A 25,781-nucleotide genomic window follows, 5' to 3' on the forward strand; every position below is an offset into this window, starting at 1 on the left:
AATACAACGTGTTTTTTTTTATTTTACGAGACCTGAACATTTGGATGCTACACCATCATAAACATCCACATCCACAGCATAAAATGCAATAACACCTTCTGTTCAGACCTTAGCATTGCAGAACGGACTGAACCTGGGGGTTCACGGTGATTTTATAAACCCTGCACATTCCACCCAAGTGGCAATGACACCAGCTTTTACTGAAGCCCTATTACTCTTAAAAGAGCAATTTAGTTGCATGCACAGCTATTAGGCTCAGGCAGCCAAGCTCCGAGCTGTCAGTACAACTGCCTCTCATCTGTTTTGACCAAGCCTAGCATATTTTCTCTCCCATTCCTGCCGGACACAGTCATTACAGGTTTTTTTTATATTTGTCAATCAATCTCTGGTTGAAAACAAAGGGATATATCCCGAATATAAGCAAAGTGACGAGGAGAGATGTGCATTTTCCTGGCGTGAACTCGCAGCAGTGCTCGCTGCCTGCTCTGTGTGTTGATGAAACAGAAGCAGTGAGCAATGTGCTTTACCTCTGGGCTACATGTTTGAGATATTGCTTCTACATCCAGTCATGGCAAACCAACTGTGTGCTCTGATTCTTCAGTGATTAATGACTTCTTTCCGATTGGGAAGAAAAAAAAAAAGAGACACTGTGGAGTACAAGAAGATGTTAGGAATGGTGTGAAATGAACATCTGGACATGTTATCTTCAGAGAAACGCAGGACCATCTCCCCTGAACTTATCTTCATCCTTATGCTCGTTTTCCATGGTGGAACTTTAAGTAAGGTTAGCAGGACCAAGGGCAAGAACTGGAAAGGGGGTAAGTTAGAAAAGTTTTCTACAAATACCAACTTATTTCTATTGCAGTGGACTTTGGATGGAGATTTTGAAGGTGGTGTTGAGTTTGTCTTTCTGGATGGACTCCTCAATATCTACTGTACCTTGTTGTGGTGTCAATGATGCTTATTTGTTAGCGTTGTGTTATGCTGACTCCCAAGTTAGGGAATTTCAGCAGGTTTTGGACCATTGATTGACCTTGTCGTGTCAAATATGCTTTCTAAATGAGGAATTAGGATGCGGGCTTGATCATATGTCTATGTATTGTCATCTAGAAGCTGTGAATTCGGAATGCCAAGAGCAAAACATTAATATTCAAGCAACGATCTGATTATAGAGGTAAATTAGATTGACCTTATTAAAAGAACTGCACATAGAGAAAGAGATGGCTAATGTTTTGTAAAATGAGCATCACAGTCAGCCTAACTTTGGTCTAAATGAAGAATAGATGTATGCATATGGAGAAAGTCAAATACCGGAGTTGTGGAATGAGTCTTACCCTTGTTTGTTGCTGCTTGTACTACTCAAGGGTTAATACTTGTTTTAAAGTCTATGTGTTTTCCATTACATTTCTAAAGGCATTTAAACTCATTTTGTTGCATAGCCTTTGCAGGCAAGGATCTTTCTAATGGCTGTTGTTATCTTGGTTGGTGCTGTTCTTTTTTTTTTCCCCAGCGCTCCATGTAGTGATATAAGGTTAACGAGAAGCATCAACATTAAAAAAAGAAGTTTAAATAATTTATAGCAACATCCCAGCAGCAGCAGCAGCAGCGGCGGCAGTCACTCACACCCCTCCTTTCTGGGTTTCCTTTGTTGCATTAGGACGCTGCAAATCTTTTACCTACAGTACTTCAATGGATAACTTCCAAGAGCCACTTAGCCCATGCTGCTAGGGCAAGGGGATAATAAGAACAATAAAATGTTAGAACAGAGAATTTGCTCAATAGGCTGGAAAGTTGTCATTTTACAGCAGTTCATAAACAAATGGATATATTATGGGTAAAACTGTGTTCGGTTTATGGCTATATATACAGGGTAATATGTTATACAGACTATAAGTATAAAGAAATAATGTTTTCTGTAGATACTCATATACAGACTCTCTACTTATGGATGATAAAGCCATTCATGCAAACAGTTTGTATTACTTACAAAGTTCAACAAATAAAATCTTTACTTATCTGTTCTAGAAATGTTTCTGGTAAGAGCTTTTTTCAAGCAGGAATATTTTTCACCCAGAAGCTTAACCATTGAAAAAAAGCTTGAAAGGCTCTAACATCATCTGATACATGTCTCTGTGCCTGAAAAAGAATCACATGAGTCCAAACATTTGGAACACTTAAAATGTTCTGCCAGAAATGTTGCAAAATATCGGACAATAGTAAAAGTAAAAGGATTGTTAAAAGTTGAAAAAGCTCCGGAACATATTGTAAAAGGCTCTCAACTCAAATAGTTGCTCACGTTTGAAACGAAGCTGAAACTATTAAAAAGAAACTTTTGCAAAATCTCAGGAAGAAAGCGATAATGCTATAATTGCTAAAGGTAGGAAAAGGCAAAGTCATGCTGGGACATTTTGCAAGAGGCTCTTAATTGACTGTACTGGAGCTTGAATTAGAGCAAAAATAAAGCAATGAGTTGAAAAGAGCTCAGAACAAAAATGTTTAAAAGTGTTTCAAATGGGAATGTTCTTTTATCAGATAAAATATTGCAAGCTTGAAACGGGCTCCTGTATAAACCCAAATACATGTGTATCTTCAAATAGCTCTGACTTTGGATGAAACTTTGTAGTAATAGGTGTAAAACTTTTAAAGAGGACATTTCACCAAATCAAAATACTTTTCTATTATTTTATTCCCACTGCTCTCCTGAGTATACTGTTTTGATTTTTTTTTTAAATCTGTAATACGGTTCTATAGATATAGACTTTTTATGTACTGTTAATTGTTATGATCTTTACCAAGGGGGCATGGCTCACAGGAGAACTTTGCAAAGTAGCCTACTTAGAATCTTTTGAGCCACACCCCTTGTAAAGACCATAAGAATTAGCATTAGCAAAGGTCTATACAAAAACGCAATGCTTAGGTGAGCAGCGTGAATAAAATAAGTGCAAAAACTAGTCACTTTTGACCTGATGACAGGTCCTCCTTAAAGAGGGCCTTTCAACAAATTTTTAAAGATGAACTGGGCACGTGATGTAATAATTGCTGCCCAAACAAAATTAAATATTTTTTTATTGGGATTGAATTTCGTTCTCTCTTGTCGGTGGGGATATTAGTAATCAAAGTATTTGGCACCTAATTATTATGTTTTCTGAATTTTTGGAGGATCTCTGAATTCTCTTTTTGTTTAGCGTTAGGACTCGTAAGCGATGGGGACCCGTGACGTGAGCTTGCGTATTTTGGCCAAAATATTATCTAATACCTCACATATTTTTTTATGTATTTTTTGCACTTTTTTTCAGGGGTGCTGTTGGGCCCATTCTGTCTTGTAAACTGTGGTGTCTGTTCACATGGGGTGCATTTGGATAGCGCTGGGCAGCCCGCCTGAGCTAATAGAAGGGTGTCACAACTAGGCTGTTAACCTGGATGCTGTGCATCTCCATTGTGTGAACAGTGCCACATACAAGTCTTTTATGTGCAGTAATACTCCAAGCAGCCACCCCCTCCATTAGTTTGGTAGGTTGTGAGTGGTTGCCTCATCGGTAATTCTGCACCTGTGCTGCCGCCATCTTAACCACATGGGTCCACTGCATCCTGATAGTGCATTTGTTTGGAGGCCTTGGCAGGTAAACATCTCTACCTTTTTGCTATTTTCTGGAGATATTAGTAATCAAGTATTTGGCACCTATTTATTATGTTCCTTAAGGCCGGGTTCACATTTGCATTCAGGAGGGCTGCGGATGGCTGTGTACTTCCTCCCTTCTTCCTCCATGAAGCTCCGCCTATGCTCTATGCATATGCTTATGCATGCATATGCATATGCTCTATGCCTATACTTCTGCATGCGTCTTGCGATTCCCTGGGTACCTATCTTTGACATTGGTACACAGGTACATGCATTGTATGCGGATGTGTCCGCATGCGGCGATTTGACGTGTGCGGCGACCGCATTGAAACACAAAATTTTGTTCTATCAGATAGTTATCACTAGGGGCATGTACTTTTACTCTCTGTAAGATATTGACCATTCATTGGCAGGCAGCAACACGCAAGAGAAAGAAAACCAAGTTCCACTATAACTTAGAACAGGCTACTCCTGTATGAGATGCAATGACAGTTTGATCTGCTCATATTGCAAAGTGATTACAAGTGATCATAACACACATATGTGTGTTTACTGACACCTTTGAGCTCTCATCTCCTTGCAGTATCTGTGGGGGAAAGGGCAGTATAACAGAATCCTGCCTCTCCCCCACACAGACTGCCAGGAAAGCAGAGCTCAAAAGTGGCAGAAATAACCCTTGTTTCTGTTGTTCTCACAGCAAGTTGTAATGTTCTGCAGTGAGAGCAGAACAGGCTGTAATGACATCTCACAGGAGTAGCCTGTTCTGTGATGGAGGCGTGTTTTCTTTCTCCTGAGTGTTGTTGTCTGCTTACAATTGGTCAACATCATCATATAGTGAGAGAAGGAAACGCCCCCAGTAAAAAATATCTGATAACACCCACTCGGTTTAACAAAAGCAGCCATTATTGCACTGTGTGTCAAGTTTAGCTTGAAAGTTTGTTGAAAGGTCCTCTTTAGGAATCTTGTCTGGAAAGTTGCCACTTTGGAATACAATTTAGTGAGACTAGTTATAGCCATATGTGTAGTATTGTACAGAATATACCTGCAAAACAAAACAATCTATTGTGTTCTCCATTACAATATTACTATAACACATAGGATAAGTATTACCTAAATACTAAGTAATAACTCATAATAATTATTAAAGCAATACATGTAGCAGAGACATAATTCACAGAAATGTGGTGTAATTACTTTCTAAGCCTGCTTTCTCATGACTGTACATTCTGTTCATAGGAAACCCTAATGTGGTTCAATATCTTTACATTGATTTATGGATGAAGTAGAGTTTCACATGTAGCGCTATCTGTTTGCTGTATAAACTGCATTAAAATGTGATTCCCAAGCAGAGACCAAAGATGCAGAGGAGGTAGCGTTTTCAGAATACCAATGAATGTTACCCCCCACCCTGTGACCATAGTCACCTGGATCAGTAATTAAGATATGTGTTCTAATACGGATTAAACCACAAAGGTAGATGCTACTTGTAAATTGTACTGCATCTTTATTAACAGCTAAGCATCCCTATAATATCCACTACTTATAGTCATAGTCTGTGTAATAATGTGAGTGATCTGAGCATAATTTAGACTAGTGTTCCCCAACTCCAGTCCTCAAGACGCACCAACAGGTCATGGGCATGTTTTCAGGATTTCCTTAGTATTGTCTAGGTGATAATTCCATCACATTTGCAATGCTAAGAGAATCCTGAAAACTTGACCTGTTGGTGGCTCTTAAGGCATGGAGATGGGGAACACTGATTTAGACTAAAGCTTTGGAATAGATGGTGCTATAATAATAAATAATAATAATAATCATAAAAACAAGCAAAAAGTATATGTCTATTGCTAACCAGCTCAATCCACAAATGGCTTCTCTCCTGGTGCTGTCTCCCATCTTTAAGGCAAAGTTGGCTCATCATCTAACTATCTTCTTTTACATCACATAAGCGCCACCAAAAAGCGTTATACCCTGTAGAAGCATGGGACAGTTTAGGTCGGCACAATAATGCTGCTTCTCTGAGCCGGCAATCAATCAGAAGTGAGTGCCCCCACAACAACCAAGAAGTCAGAAGACTGTGGCCTGGTGGGCTCCTGTAGAATGAAGATAAAACAAATATTTTAAAGACAATAATTCAAACAAAAGGGGGTCCAAAAAGCAATGGAATGCTAGACACTCCAAAATATAATTAAATACACTTTCTCTGACAATTGTGGTACTTTTGTCCAGAGATACAAAGTGATTCCAGCAGAAATTTCATAAAAACATAAATTTATTGAAAAACATTAAAAACTAAAACAAAAACTATATAATAGAAAACAGGGTGGGAATAGACCTCCAAAGGGGGAGGTGCACATGAAGGCTAATTCAACAATTGGATCACTTAGTAACCCAAATGATATGAAGTAAATTGCTACAAATTAGCATTTCAGTTTATGTAATTCATTGTAGAGCTGTGCTAGAAAGGTTCACGATACAGGTAAAGTGCTTAGTGCAATTGGGAAATCCAATTTCTATATATCACAGTTACTCACATTCATAGTGTTATTTTCTGAAGTACTAAAAACATCTGTGAAGGTAAAAAAAAAGAATTACATCACCTGATGCTATAAGGTATAGATAGCGATCCAACGTTGAGACCAGGGTAGCTGCAAGTCCCCTACTCCTACGTCGTTTCGCAAACCGCTTCTTCCAGGGGGTGTCTTAAAGCAGGTGAGTCAGGCATTATATATGTTTGATTGTCCAATGAATAGAGTCAAAGGAAATGCATAGTTAGAGTGTCATTTATCATTGGTGTATTCCGTGTATGAGGTAGTGGGGTGGGGAGGAGTATGCGATAGAGATGGCCAGTCACTAAGCATTGTAGCCCATGGTGTGCTCGTGACGTGCCTCCAGCTGTAAAAAAGAACTTCCAGATTGGCGCACCGTGACCCGCATGTGGAACACATATGGATCACGTGGGGTGGCACCATCGGAAGTCCGGAGGCTTGACAAGCGGGCATGCGCACTGCTCGCGGCTGCCGAAAGAAAAGTAACAAATAGCGACGCATTGGCAGTGAAAAGACAGATTGAAACATATACAGTCATGGCCAAAAGTATTGACACCCCTGCAATTCTGTCAGATAATACTCAGTTTCTTCCTGAAAATGATTGCAAACACAAATTCTTTGGTATTATTATCTTCATTTAATTTGTCTTAAATGAAAAAAACACAAAAGAGAATGAAGCAAAAAGCAAAACATTGATCATTTCACACAAAACTCCAAAAATGGGCCAGACAAAAGTATTGGCACCCTCAGCCTAATACCTGGTTGCACAACCTTTAGCCAAAATAACTGCGACCAATCACTACCGGTAACCATCAATGAGTTTTTTACAATGCTCTGCTGGAATTTTAGACCATTCTTCTTTGGCAAACTGCTCCAGGTCCCTGATATTTGAAGGGTGCCTTCTCCAAACTGCCATTTTTAGATCTCTCCACAGGTTTTCTATGGGATTCAGGTCTGGACTCATTGCTGGCCACCTTAGAAGTCTCCAGTGCTTTCTCTCAAACCATTTTCTAGTGCTTTTTGAAGTGTGTTTTGGGTCATTGTCCTGCTGGAAGACCCATGACCTCTGGGAGACCCAGCTTTCTCACACTGGGCCCTACATTATGCTGCAAAATTTGTTGGTAGTCTTCAGATTTCATAATGCCATGCAAACGGTCAAGCAGTCCAGTGCCAGAGGCAGCAAATCAACCCCAAAACATCAGGGAACCTCCGCCATGTTTGACTGTAGGGACCGTGTTCTTTTCTTTGAATGCCTCTTTTTTTCTCCTGTAAACTCTATGTTGATGCCTTTGCCCAAAAAGCTCTACTTTTGTCTCATCTGACCAGAGAACTTTCTTTCAAAACATTTTAGGCTTTTTCAGGTAAGTTTTGGCAAACTTCAGCCTGGCTTTTTTATGTCTTGGAGTAAGAAGTGGGGTCTTCCTGGGTCTCCTACCATACAGTCCCTTTTCACTCAGACGCCGACGGGTAGTAGGGGTTGACACTGTTGTACCCTCGGACTGCAGGGCAGCTTGAACTTGTTTGGATGTTAGTCGAGGTTCTTTATCCAACATCCGCACAATCTTGCATTGAAATCTCTTGTCAATTTTTCTTTTCCGTCTACATCTAGGGAGGTTAGCCACAGAGCCATGGGCTTTAAACTTCTTGATGACACTGCGCACGGTAGACACAGGAACATTCAGGTCTTTGGAGATGGACTTGTAGCCTTGAGATTGCTCATGCTTCCTCACAATTTGGTTTCTCAAGTCCTCAGACAGTTCTTTGGTCTTCTTTCTTTTCTCCATGCTCAATGTGGTACACACAAGGACACAGGACAGAGGTTGAGTCAACTTTAATCCATGTCAACTGGCTGCAAGTGTGATTTAGTTATTGCCAACAGCTGTTAGGTGCCACAGGTAAGTTACAGGTGCTGTTAATTACACAAATTAGAGAAGCATCACATGATTTTTCAAACAGTGCCAATACTTTTGTCCATCCCCTTTTTTATGTTTGATGTGGAATTATATCCAATTTGGCTTTAGGACAATTCTTTTTGTGTTTTTTCATTTAAGAAAAATTAAATGAAGATAATAATACCAAAGAATTTGTGTTTGCAATCATTTTTAGGAAGAAACTGAGTATTATCTGACAGAATTGCAGGGGTGTCAATACTTTTGGCCATGACTGTATTTGCTCATACGGTACTTTTTTGACAATTTTTTTGCTAGCATATTTTATGTAAATACAGAATTGAGGATCAAATGATAATAATGATGAGAGCATTTATAATAACTAGGAATTAATGGGTCCATGAAACCGTGTGACCCACTTGTAGTACCTAGAGCATATAGTCTTATATGGAGACTATGGAAGATGTTGGTGAAGCTCTGAACACAAATTTCAGGGTCAGTCCGATATGCAGTAGCTTGTGAAACCACATAAACCCTGTAAATACAGTGAAAAACAAGCCCCTTTCTCATGAAGAGGATTGAACATAATGGCAGGATTCTACTGGGAAAGTGAATGCAAGGAGTCCCCCAAATTCTTTGGTCATGGATTTGGAGTTTCGTTGCTCTGTCCTTGTACAAGAAATAAAAATATGATAATACAAGGCAGAGGGTAGTCCAGGGTCCTCCATTAATTTGGAAATAGTCCCACCGCGAAAATATATTCTATAGTTCTCTCCCGAGTCCCTACATCATTAGAACTGCTATGACATATGGTGATATATTACGCTTGGCTCTTCTTCTATCTTTGCTTGGCTTATTTTGTTATTTAATGTTGTCTATTGTGTTTATGCCATTTTGATCTTTCCAGCTTTACACCTATCGGTATCTAGTTATTTCTGTATACTCCAAGAGTTATTAGGCTTTTATTACATAGAAGGAAAGTCTAACCATGATCACCTTTCAGCATCCTTTATTATTGCTGTTGCTTCTGCCACAAAAGGTTCAAGAGGATGAAAAGATCAAGGTGCCTGTCGCCACATGAGAACAGTTTAGACAGAAATACAGCTTTAATCTCATGCGAGTGGTGAAAGGTTCTTGCTCTATTCCAGCTGTATTAGTCTGATATCAAAAGGGCTCAGCAATATATTGTGTCTCCCTTAATATGAGGCGGCTTCCATTATTTTTATTGTATATAGAGTATAGCTACCGCAATCCCTTCATTGCCCCCCGGCAAACTAAGGGAATAAGAGGATTGTGAGAGTTCAGTGTCTACAGGACCTGGGAGTGGATAAAGGTCTTAGCAGCTACTTTTGTAATGCCTAGCTTGGTGTAAGAATTTGGGACATTTCATCTAAAATAATATGCAAGTTTAATAAAAATTAGCTCTGCATCAGAAGGAAGAATGCTATCTTTAGGCAGCAGATTAGGGGTTGATGAGTCCCTCTTCTTTTTGTTAGATTATCTGTTTTATTTGATATGAAATAACTTGCTTTCTTCTTAAAGAGAATCTGTCAGCAGGTTTTTGCTAGGTTAGTTGAGAGCAGCATAATATAGAGAAAGACGTTCTGATTCACACAATGTATCACTTAGTTTACTGGCTGCAGAAGTTGTATCAGAGCTTTTAGATGTAACAGAAATCAGAAAGTTGACCCCACCCACACCAGGCTCTCTATGTACATTGTCTATTGACAGTAAGCTGCTTATCAGAAAAGGGGTGTGGTTGGACCAGGAGTCAGGTGGGCACCAGTCCGGCAGTGAAAGATTCTTGCTGATAAAACACTCATTATATTGAAACAACAACCCACAACTTAATAAGTCATACATCACTGAAATCAGTGTCAGCCCCTGCCCCCTATTACATAGCAAAAATCTGCTGACAGATTCACTTTAAGAGCTAATTTTCATACTATTTTCCCATGACCTGTAAATAGATCTCTGTACACTGCTGCAACATTTTATGTTATTTCACTCTCTCCAAAGCTGGTATGGATATACAGTATATTAGATGGGTTCAAAGAGCAGTAATTTTGGATGATAAAAGTTAATTGTAACTTGTGAGCTCAAGTTTTCTCTGATTGCATCTACAAAATCACTGTGCAAGACATACAGATGTAGCAGCTGCCAACTTGATGGCTGCCCACTGTTTCCGCAGAAGATCCCATTCATTGTAAAGAGTGCCATGCTATACAAAAAAACTAGGCATGCAGTATTGCATTTGTATCTGAACACAAGGTGGGATAATCGAGATCATACAATTTAGCAATGTCTTCTGTGCACAGCCGCATCTACCTCATGCCCAACTGCTCTAAATACAAATGTCCTTGATAAAGACCATTGTCGATCGAACCGTTGGACCTTGCATCAATATCTTGGTTCTCCATCATTATTTTGGTGGGTTAGTGTTATAACCGTGTGGTATATCATTTTGTGAGTATATAGCTGGATCAATGTGGGTACCAGATAACTTCTCTGTGGACAGAAGGTCATGTCTAATGGGAACTGGTTGCATTAAGATTAAATATGAATAAGAAACCTAGAAATGAATATGAAACCTAGAAATAGGTGTATGAAAGCTTCTATAATATATATGTTCACCAATGTTGGGAGCACAATAAAGAGGTTGCATTTGTCTAGAAAGACATTGCAGCATTCACAGTGCCACATCAGTCCAAAGATTACACCTAGCATCAGAGTTCAGCCTGATTTATTTCAATAGAGCTGAACTAGGATGTTAGCACCTATGGACAGGTGGAAAAGTGTTTCCACCAGCAAATAGTTGTTCATCTAATCCTATACCCCTCCTTTAGCATACTAATGTAAACTATGTGATGGTTGAAGCAAGAAGAATTGAGAAAGTGGTATGAAGATACAATTTTTTGCGTTTTGACTTCTAGCTACCATAATGTTTGCCATGGGAAGAACGTGGTTAATGTATGGCGATTTAGTGACACATCACCTGTCCTGCTTCACACCTAGGCCCCCATTCATTAAGACTGGCTTTGTGCTTGCAAGTCTTAATGAAGGGCATGGTGGAGTAAAAGGCAGACTACACTTAATGAATCAGGCACAACTTACAAGTGGTGTTCGCCACATTGAGTCTTGCTAAACATCTTTCTCTTGTCAGGGACTGAATTAGTATTGCCATGCCCCGGTTCCATCCCAGCTTTACCCATTTAGGCTGAGCTGGCCAAAAGTCACTATATTTTTTAGCAACTTTGTGATGTGCCAAAATTCTGAAACCTTTTTAGATGTCTTATGGCAAAATTTTGGCATAAACACCTTAATGGATCAGTGCAAGATCAAAGATGTGACCTAAGCATATTGTGATTGTCAGGAATCGCTCATAACTTTTTACAAAAGGTGAAACATTGATGGTCACAGTAAGGCCAGTTTCACACAATCAACATTCACGGTCCAAATAAAGATTGCCAAACCAGAAGGTCCAAACCATCCATGGGTCTCTTGACCCAAACTGAACAGCATCATGTATGTACATTCAGACATATGTGCACATCGGTCCGTGATCAGACCACTAATGCAAGAACTGGTCACAGTTTTCCCAACTTGAGTGTGACGGCTTCATGTATTTCAATAAGGCTGTCTCACTGGGGTCAGGAACCCTGCGGCCAGTCCGTAAATTGTGGTCTGATCTCAGATCGATTTGCATAAACATCTGAATGAGTCCTAAGACTGTTGAGTTTGGGTCGTAAGATCCTTGACAGGTCAGAACATGGTTGGCCATGAATGTGTGAATGTCAGACATGTGAAACCAGTCGAAACTCACAATTATTTTGCTAATAGTGAAAAAGTGGAGTCCTAGCCTAAAAGTGCACTATTTGTGAACACTGTCCATGGGTCATATATTGGCACTATAATATCAGATGGCATCAAAATCTCTAACTTTTACCAGTCTGTTCACGCTCAGTGAAGATCACACCAGTCATTTCAGTTCTTCCCTCTCCTCTCTTTCTTGCATTATTTTACCATGATTCCTCGTGGAAGTTGGTTGTTGCTTTTTCAGCGATTACCCAGATTCCCTCACCAGCTCTTCAATTAAATGATTAAGGATTAATCTTCAGTATACCTCATAGGACATGAGCGGGTCTTCGCTATTACCCTTTCTATATTAACTTTGCAAAGAACTAATTATCAGTTTTATGGGTTGACCTGTGAGTGCAACGTTTATAAAAGTGTGGCTAAATACTAATGACTTGGCAATAAGTCTTTAGGTCCTCATGGGAATATACAGTGGTGTATACATATAATTACAGATTCAGTAATCACAGGCGGCTCAGTCATTAAACACTGTTCAATTTATGCTGGTAATCATGAAGCCATGCCGGCACTAGTGTAACATTAGTGCATCCTTATCATTCTCCTCCACTCTTCCCCCCATGTTTGTCCATATTTCTTATTATTGGCGAGTTTGCTAAAAATAGGAAATAATGTATCAGATATTACAACAGACATATCAACCCATATGGCAAACAGATGAGCATACGGTAATAATCATTTCACAAAGTAATTGGTCTCTATGGATGGAGTACAATTCATATATATTGCATCTCGTCGTGTAAATTATAAATGGCATCAAGTGTGACATATTTATTAGGTTTCAGAGCAAGTTGGAATAAGCTAAAGCCCAAATGATTTGATGTTTTTTACACTTCTGTAATTAGAGTTGTGTGGGGTTAGCTGCCTTTTCGTAGGTGCTTCGGAGGACATTGGCATCAATGCAATGAAGTGGAGGCCAGTGGTGTTGTGACTTCCTTCCGATGGCTTTACAGGAAAACTGAGTAGAAGAAGCTATAAGTGATTTTGGGAGCCTTTATATTGTGACACCTTGCACCCACAACCAAAACTATTAGCATAGCTTACCTACACACAAACTAGACTGGGTCTTTCAAATTCTGTTGTAGGTTTTGCTAAACGTTCTACCCGAAAACCATGGAGGGAAATTATCAACAATTTTACATCTCTTCATTGCATCCAAGGGCATTAAATTATTAATGTTATTATTTATTATTATAACGCCATTTATTCCATGGCACTTTACATGTGAGGAGGGGTATACATAATAAAAAACCGAGTACAATAATCTTAATCAATACAAGTCATGATGACTGGTACATGAGGAGAGAGGACCCTGCCCATGAGGGCTCACAATCTACAAGGGATGGGTGAGAATACAGTAGGTGAAAACATTGCATTACATTGCAAAACATATTCTTACTATAATAATCGACTTTTCCCACCTTTCTGTTTTCTTACCACGCGTTTTCTGTTTTATTGTTTCCAGTGCTGCCGACTTCTTATTGTTCACTGAGTTTTGAAAAAGTGTTGAAAAAGTAAATGAACCGTGGGAGGAGACTCAATCACTTTTTCAAGAAATTGGTGCAAATTATAGTACAAATCTACATATAGATATTCAGACGAAACTTCTCCAGATTTGGAAGGAAAGTGCTTCTTAATAACTTTGGAGTATTTTCTTAATAACTTTGGAGTATTGTAGTCAAGATTAAACTGAACACGACATCTGATACAGGCTAAGAATCCGCAGACAGAATTTTTCAGGCATTGGCTGTGTGATATCAGACTCTGAAACGCTGCGGTATTTCAGAGAAAAGTATACTTTTGATAGTCACTGAGGCCTGTGCCACACTGCAGACTGGTCAGATAGGCGGGTGCCTGGTGACTTCTCCCTGCCGGCTGACAGTGATTGACAGGTCTCTGGCAATATGGCAATGTAGGCAGATACCTTCAATCTGGGGCGACCTGCTTGTCCGATTAGTCGAGAGCAGGGTTTCCCAAACTCCAGTCCTCATGGACCCAACAGGTCATGTTCTCAGGATTTCCTTAGTATTGTACAGGTGGTAGAAGTATCAGCAAGGCCTCAGGAATTCTCTCACCTGTGCAAAACTATTGAAATCCTGAAAACATGACCTGTGGCGTCCGTGAGGACTGGAGTTTGGGAAACCCTGGTCTAGAGTGCAGCTTGGTCCCCAAAGTGTAATTAATGGATGGCTGTTAAGGGGTTAAAAAATATTAAAAGACTATACTTGCTAGTCCCAACTTTTCTCCCACTGGCCATACTGCTGCATCTACTCATCCGGTCCTTTTCTTGCTCTTATCTTTAGTCATCTTATTTTTGGTCTTGCACTCTACTCATCTTTGGCCTTCCACTCTTCTTGTCTTTGGACTTACGTCTGGGTTCTTCACAGTTAGCTAAGCATCATGGTGTCCTGACATTGTGCACGATGCCCTCTTGGACAGAACATGAAAGATGAAAATAGTATAAGTCCAAGGGCCTTGAACGCGCGGATGTCCATGTGGGGAGTTACAATGGCAGGACAGGTGAGGGGCACACCTAGGACATGTCAGTATAATAATTTGCTATTTTTTAACCACTTTCTTCTCTGCAAAGAATCCAGCTTAATAGTGGCTGGCAAGTTGCGATTTTTCTGGATTTCCGTGAATGACATATTTGTTATGAATTGATTTACTTATCTCTAGTCATAATCAGTTTAGGAGTTTGTTCAGGAGAGGAGAGATACGAGACACAAACTGGTAACTGCAATCTGTATGCATTGAGTTTATAGAGGCAAAGGAGTAACACTGAAGCTTGCGAGCCTCAATGCGAAATCTCCAGTAGGGCACCCAGCTATCACAAGTCTATAATAGTATTATTCTTCCCATGTGAGCCAAAGGACCCTTTTAGGTCCCTTCAGGCTCTAGGACTCCAGTGCGATTGCAACCCATGCACCTGCTATAGTTATACACCTACATAAAGGCTATAGAAGTTAATAGTAAAACCTTTTTAGACAAATATTCATGCATTTAAGTAGAAAAGTGGTGCAAAAGTTGTTCTATACTTTAATTTTAGGATTTGTTTACTTGGCTAAGACTCCGATCACATATGAGTTGCGAGTTTCCATTCGAGCTTTCATGAAGATTTCAATCACACTTGATACAAGCAGCAATTCTGACCTTCATTACGTCTGAAGCCACAATACCAGTGTGAACAGAGTCAAAGATGATGGATCTACAAATGATGTCCTGTAAAAAAATAAATATGGAAAGGGATTGAGTGGAAGAAATCATACAGTATCTGGCATGTTATGCAGCCATTCAATCACAATTACTCCTAGGAATTCCAAGCGCAGCCTTTGTTTTATTCTGTAAATTAACTCTAATATTATGCCTTTTTAAGTAGAACTATTAACTTATTCATCGCTTTGAATTTCTAAATTTAGATAAAGTACTGAGATAAAAGTCTCTCCCTCCCAGGAGCCTTTTCAATTAAAGGAATCGATATGTGCCCTACTTTTCCAGGGACAAATTTCTTTTTTAAATACACTTGATTCGGTTCCCGGTGTTGTTCTCACACACCTTCCTTTTACTTATAAGCAATTTTTTTTTATTTTCTGGATGGAAGAAAAGGAGGTTTACAGAAAAGAATTTCAGATATAGCTCCATTTTTTATTGTCAACAGAAAAATTCACCTGAGGACTAAAAATATTTAGTTACTACCCTTCATCCATTATACACATGAATTTGGCAATTTGACTTCAAAAATATAGTAAAAACTTCCAGACGCTTCTACAAAAGCATGTGAACTTATTAGTATTCCTTACAAATATTATTGTTAGCTAGTCAACGTATTGTTTGGTTAGATAGATGGTAGATAGGAGATGGATATGGAATAGATAAATAAATAAATAATAAATAATCTCTTTATTTATATAGCGCCAACATATTCCGCAGCGCTTTACAGTTTGCACACATTATCATCGCTGTCCCTGATGGGGCCCACAATCTAAATTCCCTATGATTATGTCTTTGGAATGTGGGAGGAAATCGGATTACCCGGAGGAAACCCACGCAAACACAGGGAGAACATAGAAACTCTTTACAGATGTTGTCCTTGGTGGGATTTGAACCCAGGACCCCAGCGCTGCAAAGCACCAATGCTAACCACTGATAGATGATAGCGTCCCCAGATAGATGATAGATAGATAGATGGATTTGCAGGACTGCCTTCATAGACCTTTGTAAGTATATGTCATTTGTAAGGGCTCACCTAAGCCTCTTGACTGGGTGGACACATGTACTCCAGGTGTTGGTGGAGCTTCCAGAGGACACGTGGAAATCAGGGGGACTAGGACTAACTGTTAACACAGGAGCAGATGGACAGCTGGGAGGTAACCCCGCTGGGATGGTTGTGTTATGAAACACACAATGGAGCATTTCAAACAAGGAATACTAGAGTCAAAATCCCAGGACACAGATGTGTGTATCACTGGGCCTTAAATAGGTGTAGGGAGATGATGTCAGTTATCCACGTCAGGCAACCTGCAAAACCCGACATGGAGCATAACAGAGGGCAGAGAATATTCTTGTAACATTGTATGTTGTTCATGTATGTGATATTTGATAGATTTTTCCTTAAAGGTTTATTATCAATAGTGAGAATAAGTGTCAGCATGCGGATTACCAGGGTTTTTCTGCCGGCACCCCAACACCGATCCTGAGAACAGGGTTCTGAGATACTCTGTTGAAACAGAGAAGTGGCCGCACATGTGTACATCTGCTTGACTTCTTATGTAAGGGTCTGCCGGTGGAACCTGTTCAGCTTTTTGGCATTCTCATAAATAAAGCATTTTAGATCTCATATCAGAGGCAAAACAAGTGTTCAGACCCCAACATGCAGCAAATTATGCTGTAGATACGTGATCACTTTCAACATTCAACCTTGTATCCTGTAGGGTTTGTGCATAATGTAAAGGGAGTGATACTAGGCGACAGGTTCCCTTTAAATCTGTGCATTACATGAATGCAGTTTGCAATATATGTATAGAAATTACATAATTATACTTTATATACGCATGCTTCTTTCTATTCACATGTTTGCAGCGCAGTGATCCAGCAGTGTTTAGTTGTTGACTTCCATTGTATATAATGCCTTTTCTAGTTTGCTCAGCAACACAATTATTCCCCGCAGATACAGTAAGACAAGGCTCTCAATGTATAGGACTTGTTCAGGTAATTCATTTCAGGGCAACATTACATTATAGGCCAATATTCTGCAATAAGACATTGGGGAGAAAGGAGTAAGGCAGGCTCGTCCTCCATTAACAGCACTTGCTACCTAGAATTAAGGGTAAACTTCCCTTGCCTACTTGCTAAAGCCTAAAATCAACACAATTGTTTTATTATATGATCATATTAGTATTGAATTTGCTAGCAATAATAGTAAGAAATAGAGGGTATATGACAAGGCAAAGGTGATGATCCGCAGCACTTTGCAGTACCACCACTAGCAGGTCTACAGGAACACGGTATGCAGGAAAATGTCCATCGCCAAAATGCTTCATATGTTACTGACTTGTGAAAATGAATAACATGGTAGATTAGCAGTTACTCATGAGCTATCAATTACATCTTTGTCATGTTACTATGAGGATCACCCCTAACTATGGTTACATATCAAAACGCTGGCAGGTACATCACCTCTATGGTTGATCAAAAAAGAAACACAATGGACCTTATTATACTGAAAGGGTCCATCAAAGATCAATTTCTTGCATTTCTTCCTCTGTGGCCTGTAGTTATATATTAGGTTACCTTTCTGACAATTGAGATATATTTTTCCAAAATATTGGTTCATATACTGTACATTGAAAGAGAGATGTACAGGTGATTTGTCTTTGTTTTTGCTTGTTGAGAGCCATTGTTCTGTATGTGTTCAGTTGTATCTGCTTCCTTGCATTGTTAAGACGAGCACTGACTTTAGCTATTTGTTCATCAGAAGTCTGATCACTGTCCGTTATTTCTTATGTTTTTTTTCCAGTGTTGTCATCACATTAACTTTCAGATCTACAGTAGAAGTGATAGTTTTGCTAGTAATAACTGTTTTTGGGTTCTGTAACCTTTTGCCATTGTCACTGAGTATCGAGCAGCAGAAAAACCATGCTGGGCCTCTACCTGTTGCAAATTTCAACTTTCAGCAGAATCATCAGACAAACAACAACCATAGTATTCATCACCGCAGCAGGAAGGATAGAGGGAGAGAATTGAACAGTAGCATATAGTGCAGTCTAGAGGAACGTCATACATTAGCAATTCCAACAGTTCACATACCGCCATCTGCCGTCACCCCACAATAGCCGCAGTTGTTACTATTTCTCCAACAACAAAAAAGGTAGCGCAGATTAGCATAAAGCATTACTCTATCAGGGATTTGCACATATCGCAAGAATAGAGCCTATGTACACACCGCCAGGAACAGAGTTCGCTGAGCGTGCTTGACTCTTTTGATTAATATTGGAGTTCAGAATATTGCTGGACACATGTCTTAAACATCTCAGGTGGGACGTCCCTTTTAAGGAAGACCTATAACTACATGTCTGATTTAGTAAACAACAATTATGGAGCGCATTTTCTGATACTTCCACGTCGTGTTATTCCTCTGTTATTCTTCCTAGAAATTTGTGAATCTATTGACACCTGGGTGTTACAATTAGAGTTGAGCGAATATGTTTGGATTCGATCTCCGAATTTGAATTTGCCATATTTGTGACATATTGCTACTCTGTTCTTGGCAAATTTATGTTTGATGATCGGTTCCGAACATGTTCAGTAATTTCTACTCCCATTGACTCCAATGACATTCGGCTGTGTTCAGTGAATATTGCAAAAACAATATTTGCTGCCGATTGTAATCGGAACCAAATTTTGAAAAATTCGCTCAACTCTATACACAATTCCCCTTGTCAAAGTGAAGTGTCTCCAAACAAATGGTATTGGTTGGACAGTGTGAAAGTGCACAGGGACACAGCTCCAATTGATAGCTGCCAGTTGCCAATATTTTACTATTTCTAAGCTTCATCAAAATATATGGCTAGACCATTCTTTGTGGTCCGATCTAGGACCGATTTGTACGGATGTCAGAATGCGCCCTTATTGCTTGGGAAATATAAGTATTTGCTAAAACAGACCTGTCAGGAGAACTGTCAGATCCTCTTACACAGAAAATCCTTTTTCTAAATCTAACAAGCTGAAAGGTCCACCATTGAACCGTTAGATTAACTTTACAGAAAGGTTTTTATACTTGATATTTATTTTTTTTCCAAATCAACAAACACAAAACAAAAAGAAAGTTGGAAACAAAGTAAACAGAGTAAAATGCAATTACCAGAGATTGTTCTGAGGTTTTTCATCTGTGACAGCTAGTAATTTTGACAATCAAATCTTGAAACACAAAATAAAAGTACACAAACTAGTAGAAAGTATTACAAACCTACCCCTAGACTGTAAAAAAAAAAGTCCTTAAAGGGGTCGTCGAGTTTAGAAGAATAATTTTCTACTAATAATTAAGAAATTATTAGTGGGGTTTGTTCAGGACACCCATATATTACAAACCTCGGGAGAATTACAATGGTTTACAAACATTGTTGTAGATAATTGTGGAGGCTTGAAACCTGAGATTGTCCATGACTGTCATTATAAATGCGAATTTTTAAAAACCCTATGTTTTGTTTTAATCATTTTACTCATATGAAAATACAATACTATTTTCAGATCATTGGGGGTGGATGGCACCATAATAACACCCCGGCAGCAGGCACGCTGTCTGAGTGTTATGTTTGACTCCGATCTCTCCTTCGCCTCTTACACCTAAAGAACATCTCTAGAATCCACCCTTTTCTCACCATGGAGACAAAAAAAACCCTCACTGTCGCCCTAATCCACTCCTGCCTGGACTACTGCAACTATCTATTAATTGGCCTCCCCCTCACTCGACTTTCCCCTCTCCAGTCTATCCTTAATGCGGCAGCCAGGGTTGTCCATCTGGCTAATCGTTACTCAGATGCATCCGCTCTTCGCCAGTCGTTACACTGGCTGCCCATTCATTACAGGATACAATTCAAAGCACTTGTTCTCACCCACAAAGCTCTCCACAGTGTGGCACCCCCTTACATCTCCTCCCTCATTTCTGTCTATCGGCCTTACCGACCGCTGCGCTCTGCAAATGGCTTTCGACTAACCTCTGCACTAATCCGTACCTCCCACTCCCAACTCCAAGACTTCTCCCATGCTGCGCCAATCCTCTGGAATGCTCTACCCCAAGATATTAGGACCATCCACAACTTGCATAGTTTTAGGTGCTCGCTCAAAACACATTTGTTCAGAGCGGCCTATCACGTTCCCTAATCAGTCATTTTATGTTTGTGTGTGTGTGTGTAGCCCATTCACTATCTCCATCTACCCCCCACCCCCTGAAGATGGCTGGACCATCATTGTAAATACATCATTGTAAATACACACCTGTACTTTGTATCTCCCCCACTTCATTGTAGATTGTAAGCTCTCACGAGCAGGGTCGTCGTATTTTGCTTTATTATTGTATTGTTAACGTTGTTACTTATGACTGTTGTGTTTGAAACTGTTAAACTGTAAAGCGCTGCAGAATATGTTGGCGCTATATAAATAAAGATTATTATTATTATTATCATTATATAACATTGTGTTCCATTGAATAATGCATAGACTTAGAATGCGGCCAGCAAAGCTTTTGTATGGACAACTCTAAAGTTGCAAATTCTGTAGAGTTGTGATATTACAATAGGAGATCGATCAGTAGAATATAATTTATTGCGCTGACTTGAGCATTTTTTTTAAATGGAATAATCTGAGCTTCTTGCAGTTCAGCTTATCAGAGACCAGTCATGAAGCAGTAAACTCTTTAGTGATGTTCTGTATCGTGGTGAGTGCCACAGAATGGAAATTTCCTTTATTATCCAGAGAAGAGAGCCACACAAATCTGCAGTGGGAGACGACCAAAAGTCTTTAATTCAATAGGTCATTGGGTTGCTGATTTCAGCAAATTATTGTATTATTCGTTGTATAATAAATCGTTCTGCAGTTACAATATACTTTCGGCATTAATTCAGTACAGTCGTCATGATCCCTTCTTGGAGTGACTCATTGATTACTTTTGTTGGATATTTATATACTCATCACACAAGTGCAAGGATGCCAAAAAATATGCTGTATGTGCTAAAACTGTAAAATGCTTATAGCCAGTGTCGGCCAGGGGTGCCCACGGCCCACCTGTAATACTGACTTTGGGGGGCCACTGTTCTGCTCCATGTAAATATTACATTACCGTCATTCTCAAATTTACCTCTGATGCTATGTAATAATAAACAGAGTTGTTTGTTAAATGAATGATGAGATACTGCCCTTGTCTGTACATAATGAATCAAGTGTTTTTGCCACCATTTGTTCATATAGAGGAATATCGGGCACTTTCCTGCACAGTGGCCCACCGGGGAATTCACCTGTTCCACTGGAGGGCCTGTCATGATCTCAATGGCAAGAGAACATAGCATAAGCATATATAGGAACTAGCTCTTGGAAGATGGGAACTGAGCTGACCATGAACTAAACCTAACGCACAACTAGCAGTGGCCGGGTAGCATGCCTACGTTGATTCTAGATGCCCAGCCCAGCCGGAGGACTAAATAAAGCTAGCAGAAGAAAATATTAGTCCTAGCTCACCTCTAGAGAAATACCCCGAAAGGAGACAGAGGCCCCCCACATGTATTGGCGGTGAGTTGAGACGAAATAACAAACGTAGTATGAAAATAGGTTTAGCAAATTTGAGGTCCACTTACTACATAGCAGAAGACAGAAAGGACACTTTCATGGTCAGCTGAAAACCCTATCAAAAACCCATCCAGAAATTACTTTAAAACTCTGGCATTAACTCATAACACCAGAGTGGCAATTCCCGTTCACAAGAGCTTTCCAGACACAGTAACGAAACTACAGCTGTGAACTGGAACAAAATGCAAAAACAAACATGGACAAGAGTCCAACTTATCTAGTAGTTGTCTAGGAGCAGGAACAAGCACAGAGAGGCTTCTGATAACATTGTTGACCGGCAAGCAACTAACAGAGCAGCAAGGTTATATAGCGACTCCCACATGGTGATGGGAACAGGTGAACAGAGAAGATGAAGACACCAGTTCAATTCCACCAGTAGCCACCGGGGGAGCCCAGAATCCAAATTCACAACAGTACCCCCCCCTCAAGGAGGGGGCACCGAACCCTCACCAGAACCACCAGGGCGATCAGGATGGGCCCTATGAAAGGCACGAACCCGATCGGAGGCATGAACATCAGATGCATTCACCCAAGAATTATCCTCCTGGCCGTATCCCTTCCACTTGACCAGATACTGGAGTCTCCGTCTGGAAACACGAGAGTCCAAGATTTTCTCCACAACGTACTCCAACTCACCCTCAACCAACACCGGAGCAGGAGGCTCAACGGAAGGCACAACCGGTACCTCATACCTGCGCAATAATGACCGATGAAAAACGTTATGAATAGAAAAGGATGCAGGGAGGTCCAAACGGAAGGAAACAGGGTTAAGAATCTCCAATATCTTATACGGGCCGATAAACCGAGGCTTAAACTTAGGAGAAGAGACCCTCATAGGGACAAAACGAGAAGACAACCACACCAAATCCCCAACAGAAAGCCGAGGACCAACACGACGGTGGCGGTTGGCAAAAAGCTGAGTCTTCTCCTGGGACAACCTCAAATTGTCCACCACCTGCCCCCAGATCTGATGCAATCTCTCCACCACAGCATCCACTCCAGGACAATCCGAAGATTCCACCTGACCAGAGGAAAATCGAGGATGAAACCCCGAATTACAGAAAAACGGGGACACCAAAGTGGCAGAGCTGGCCCGATTATTGAGAGCGAACTCCGCCAATGGCAAAAAAGCAACCCAATCATCCTGGTCAGCAGACACAAAACACCTCAGATATGTCTCCAGGGTCTGATTAATCCGCTCGGTCTGGCCATTCGTCTGAGGATGGAAAGCGGACGAAAAAGATAAATCTATGCCCATCCTAGCACAGAATGCCCGCCAAAATCTAGACACGAATTGGGTCCCTCTGTCAGAAACGATATTCTCAGGAATACCATGCAAACGAACAACATTTTGAAAAAACAGAGGAACCAACTCGGAAGAAGAAGGTAACTTGGGCAGAGGAACCAAATGGACCATCTTAGAAAAACGGTCACACACCACCCAGATGACAGACATCTTCTGAGAAACAGGCAGATCTGAAATAAAATCCATCGAGATGTGCGTCCAAGGCCTCTTAGGAATAGGCAAGGGCAACAATAATCCACTAGCCCGAGAACAACAAGGCTTGGCCCGAGCACAAACGTCACAAGACTGCACAAAGCCTCGCACATCTCGTGACAGGGAAGGCCACCAGAAGGACCTTGCCACCAAATCCCTGGTACCAAAAATGCCAGGATGACCTGCCAACGCAGAAGAATGAACCTCAGAGATGACTCTACTGGTCCAATCATCAGGAACAAACAGTTTATCAGGTGGGCAACGATCAGGTCTCTCCGCCTGAAACTCCTGCAAGGCCCGCCGCAGGTCTGGAGAAACGGCTGACAATACCACTCCATCCTTAAGGATACCTGTGGGCTCAGAGTTACCAGGCGAGTCAGGCTCAAAACTCCTAGAAAGGGCATCCGCCTTAACATTCTTAGAACCCGGTAGGTATGACACCACAAAATTAAACCGAGAGAAAAATAATGACCAGCGCGCCTGTCTAGGATTCAGGCGCCTGGCGGTCTCAAGATAAATCAAATTTTTGTGGTCAGTCAATACCACCACCTGATGTCTGGCCCCCTCAAGCCAATGGCGCCACTCCTCAAAAGCCCACTTCATGGCCAAAAGCTCCCGATTCCCAACATCATAATTCCGCTCAGCGGGCGAAAATTTACGGGAAAAGAAGGCACAAGGCCTCATCACGGAGCAGTCAGAACTTTTCTGCGACAACACTGCCCCAGCTCCGATCTCAGAAGCGTCGACCTCAACCTGAAAAGGTAGAGCAACATCAGGCTGACGCAACACAGGGGCAGAGGAAAAACGGCGCTTAAGCTCCCGAAAGGCCTCCACAGCATCAGGGGACCAATCAGCAACATCAGCACCCTTCTTAGTCAAATCGGTCAATGGCTTAGCAATATCCGAAAAACCAGCAATAAATCGACGATAAAAGTTAGCAAAGCCCAAAAATTTCTGAAGACTCTTAAGAGAAGAGGGCTGCGTCCAATCACAAATAGCTTGAACCTTGACAGGATCCATTTCAATGGAAGAGGGGGAAAAAATATATCCCAAAAAGGAAATCCTCTGTACCCCAAAAACACACTTAGAACCCTTCACACACAAAGAATTAGACCGCAAAACCTGAAAAACCCTCCTGACTTGCTGGACATGAGAGTCCCAGTCATCCGAAAAAATCAGAATATCATCCAGATACACAATCATAAATTTATCCAAATAATCGCGAAAAATATCATGCATAAAGGACTGGAAAACTGACGGAGCATTAGAAAGACCAAAAGGCATCATTAAATACTCAAAGTGGCCCTCGGGCGTATTAAATGCGGTTTTCCACTCATCCCCCTGCCTGATTCGCACCAAATTATACGCCCCACGAAGGTCAATCTTAGAGAACCACTTGGCCCCCTTTATGCGAGCAAACAAATCAGTCAGCAACGGCAATGGGTATTGATATTTAACAGTGATTTTATTCAAAAGCCGATAATCAATACATGGTCTCAAAGAGCCGTCTTTTTTTGACACAAAGAAAAAACCGGCTCCTAAGGGAGATGACGATGGACGAATATGTCCCTTTTCCAAGGACTCCTTTATATATTCTCGCATAGCAGCATGTTCAGGCACAGACAGATTAAATAAACGACCCTTTGGGTATTTACTACCCGGGATTAAATCTATGGCACAATCGCACTCTCGGTGCGGAGGTAACGAACCAAGCTTGGATTCTTCAAAGACGTCACGATAGTCAGACAGGAACTCAGGAATTTCAGAGGGAATGGATGATGAAATGGAAACCACAGGTACATCCCCATGAGCCCCCTTACATCCCCAGCTCAACACAGACATAGCTCTCCAGTCGAGGACTGGGTTGTGAGATTGCAGCCAAGGCAATCCTAGCACCAAATCATCATGTAGATTATACAGCACCAGAAAGCGAATAATCTCCTGGTGATCCGGATTAATACGCATAGTTACTTGTGTCCAGTATTGTGGTTTATTATTAGCCAATGGGGTGGAGTCAATCCCCTTCAGAGGAATAGAAGTCTCCAAAGGCTCTAAATCATACCCACAGCGTTTGGCAAAGGACCAATCCATAAGACTCAAAGCGGCGCCAGAGTCGACATAGGCGTCCGTGGTAATAGATGACAAAGAGCAAATCAGGGTCACAGATAGAATAAATTTAGACGGTAAGGTGCAAATGGAAACAGATTTACCAAGCTTTTTAGTGCGCTTAGAGCATGCTGATATAACATGAGTAGAATCACCACAATAGAAACACAACCCATTTTTCCGTCTAAAATTCTGCCGCTCGCTTCGGGACAGAATTCTATCACACTGCATACTCTCTGGCGACTTCTCAGTGGACACCGCCAGATGGTGCACTGGTTTGCGCTCCCGCAAACGCCTATCGATCTGAATAGCCATTGTCATGGACTCATTCAGACCCGCAGGCACAGGGAACCCCACCATAACATCCTTAATGGCATCAGAGAGACCCTCTCTGAAAGTCGCCGCCAGGG

The 25,781-nt window shown here is 40.8% G+C and overlaps 1 protein-coding gene across 15 annotated transcripts in view; it reads left to right on the forward strand.

The window, feature by feature from the left end:
- Nucleotides 1-257: 257 nt before the first annotated feature.
- Nucleotides 258-25,781, forward strand: part of ROBO2 (roundabout guidance receptor 2) — a 1,292,543-nt gene continuing 1,267,019 nt past the window's right edge. For all 15 annotated transcript variants that reach the window (XM_077294049.1, XM_077294050.1, XM_077294062.1 and 12 more), the window contains exon 1: nucleotides 258-818. In XM_077294049.1, the coding sequence (XP_077150164.1) occupies nucleotides 698-818 (121 nt within the window). In that variant the 5' untranslated portion in view covers nucleotides 258-697. The remainder of the gene's footprint in view (nucleotides 819-25,781) is intronic.

Source organism: Ranitomeya variabilis, chromosome 3, assembly GCF_051348905.1.
Source record: "Ranitomeya variabilis isolate aRanVar5 chromosome 3, aRanVar5.hap1, whole genome shotgun sequence".
Classification (NCBI taxonomy): Eukaryota; Metazoa; Chordata; class Amphibia; order Anura; family Dendrobatidae; genus Ranitomeya; species Ranitomeya variabilis.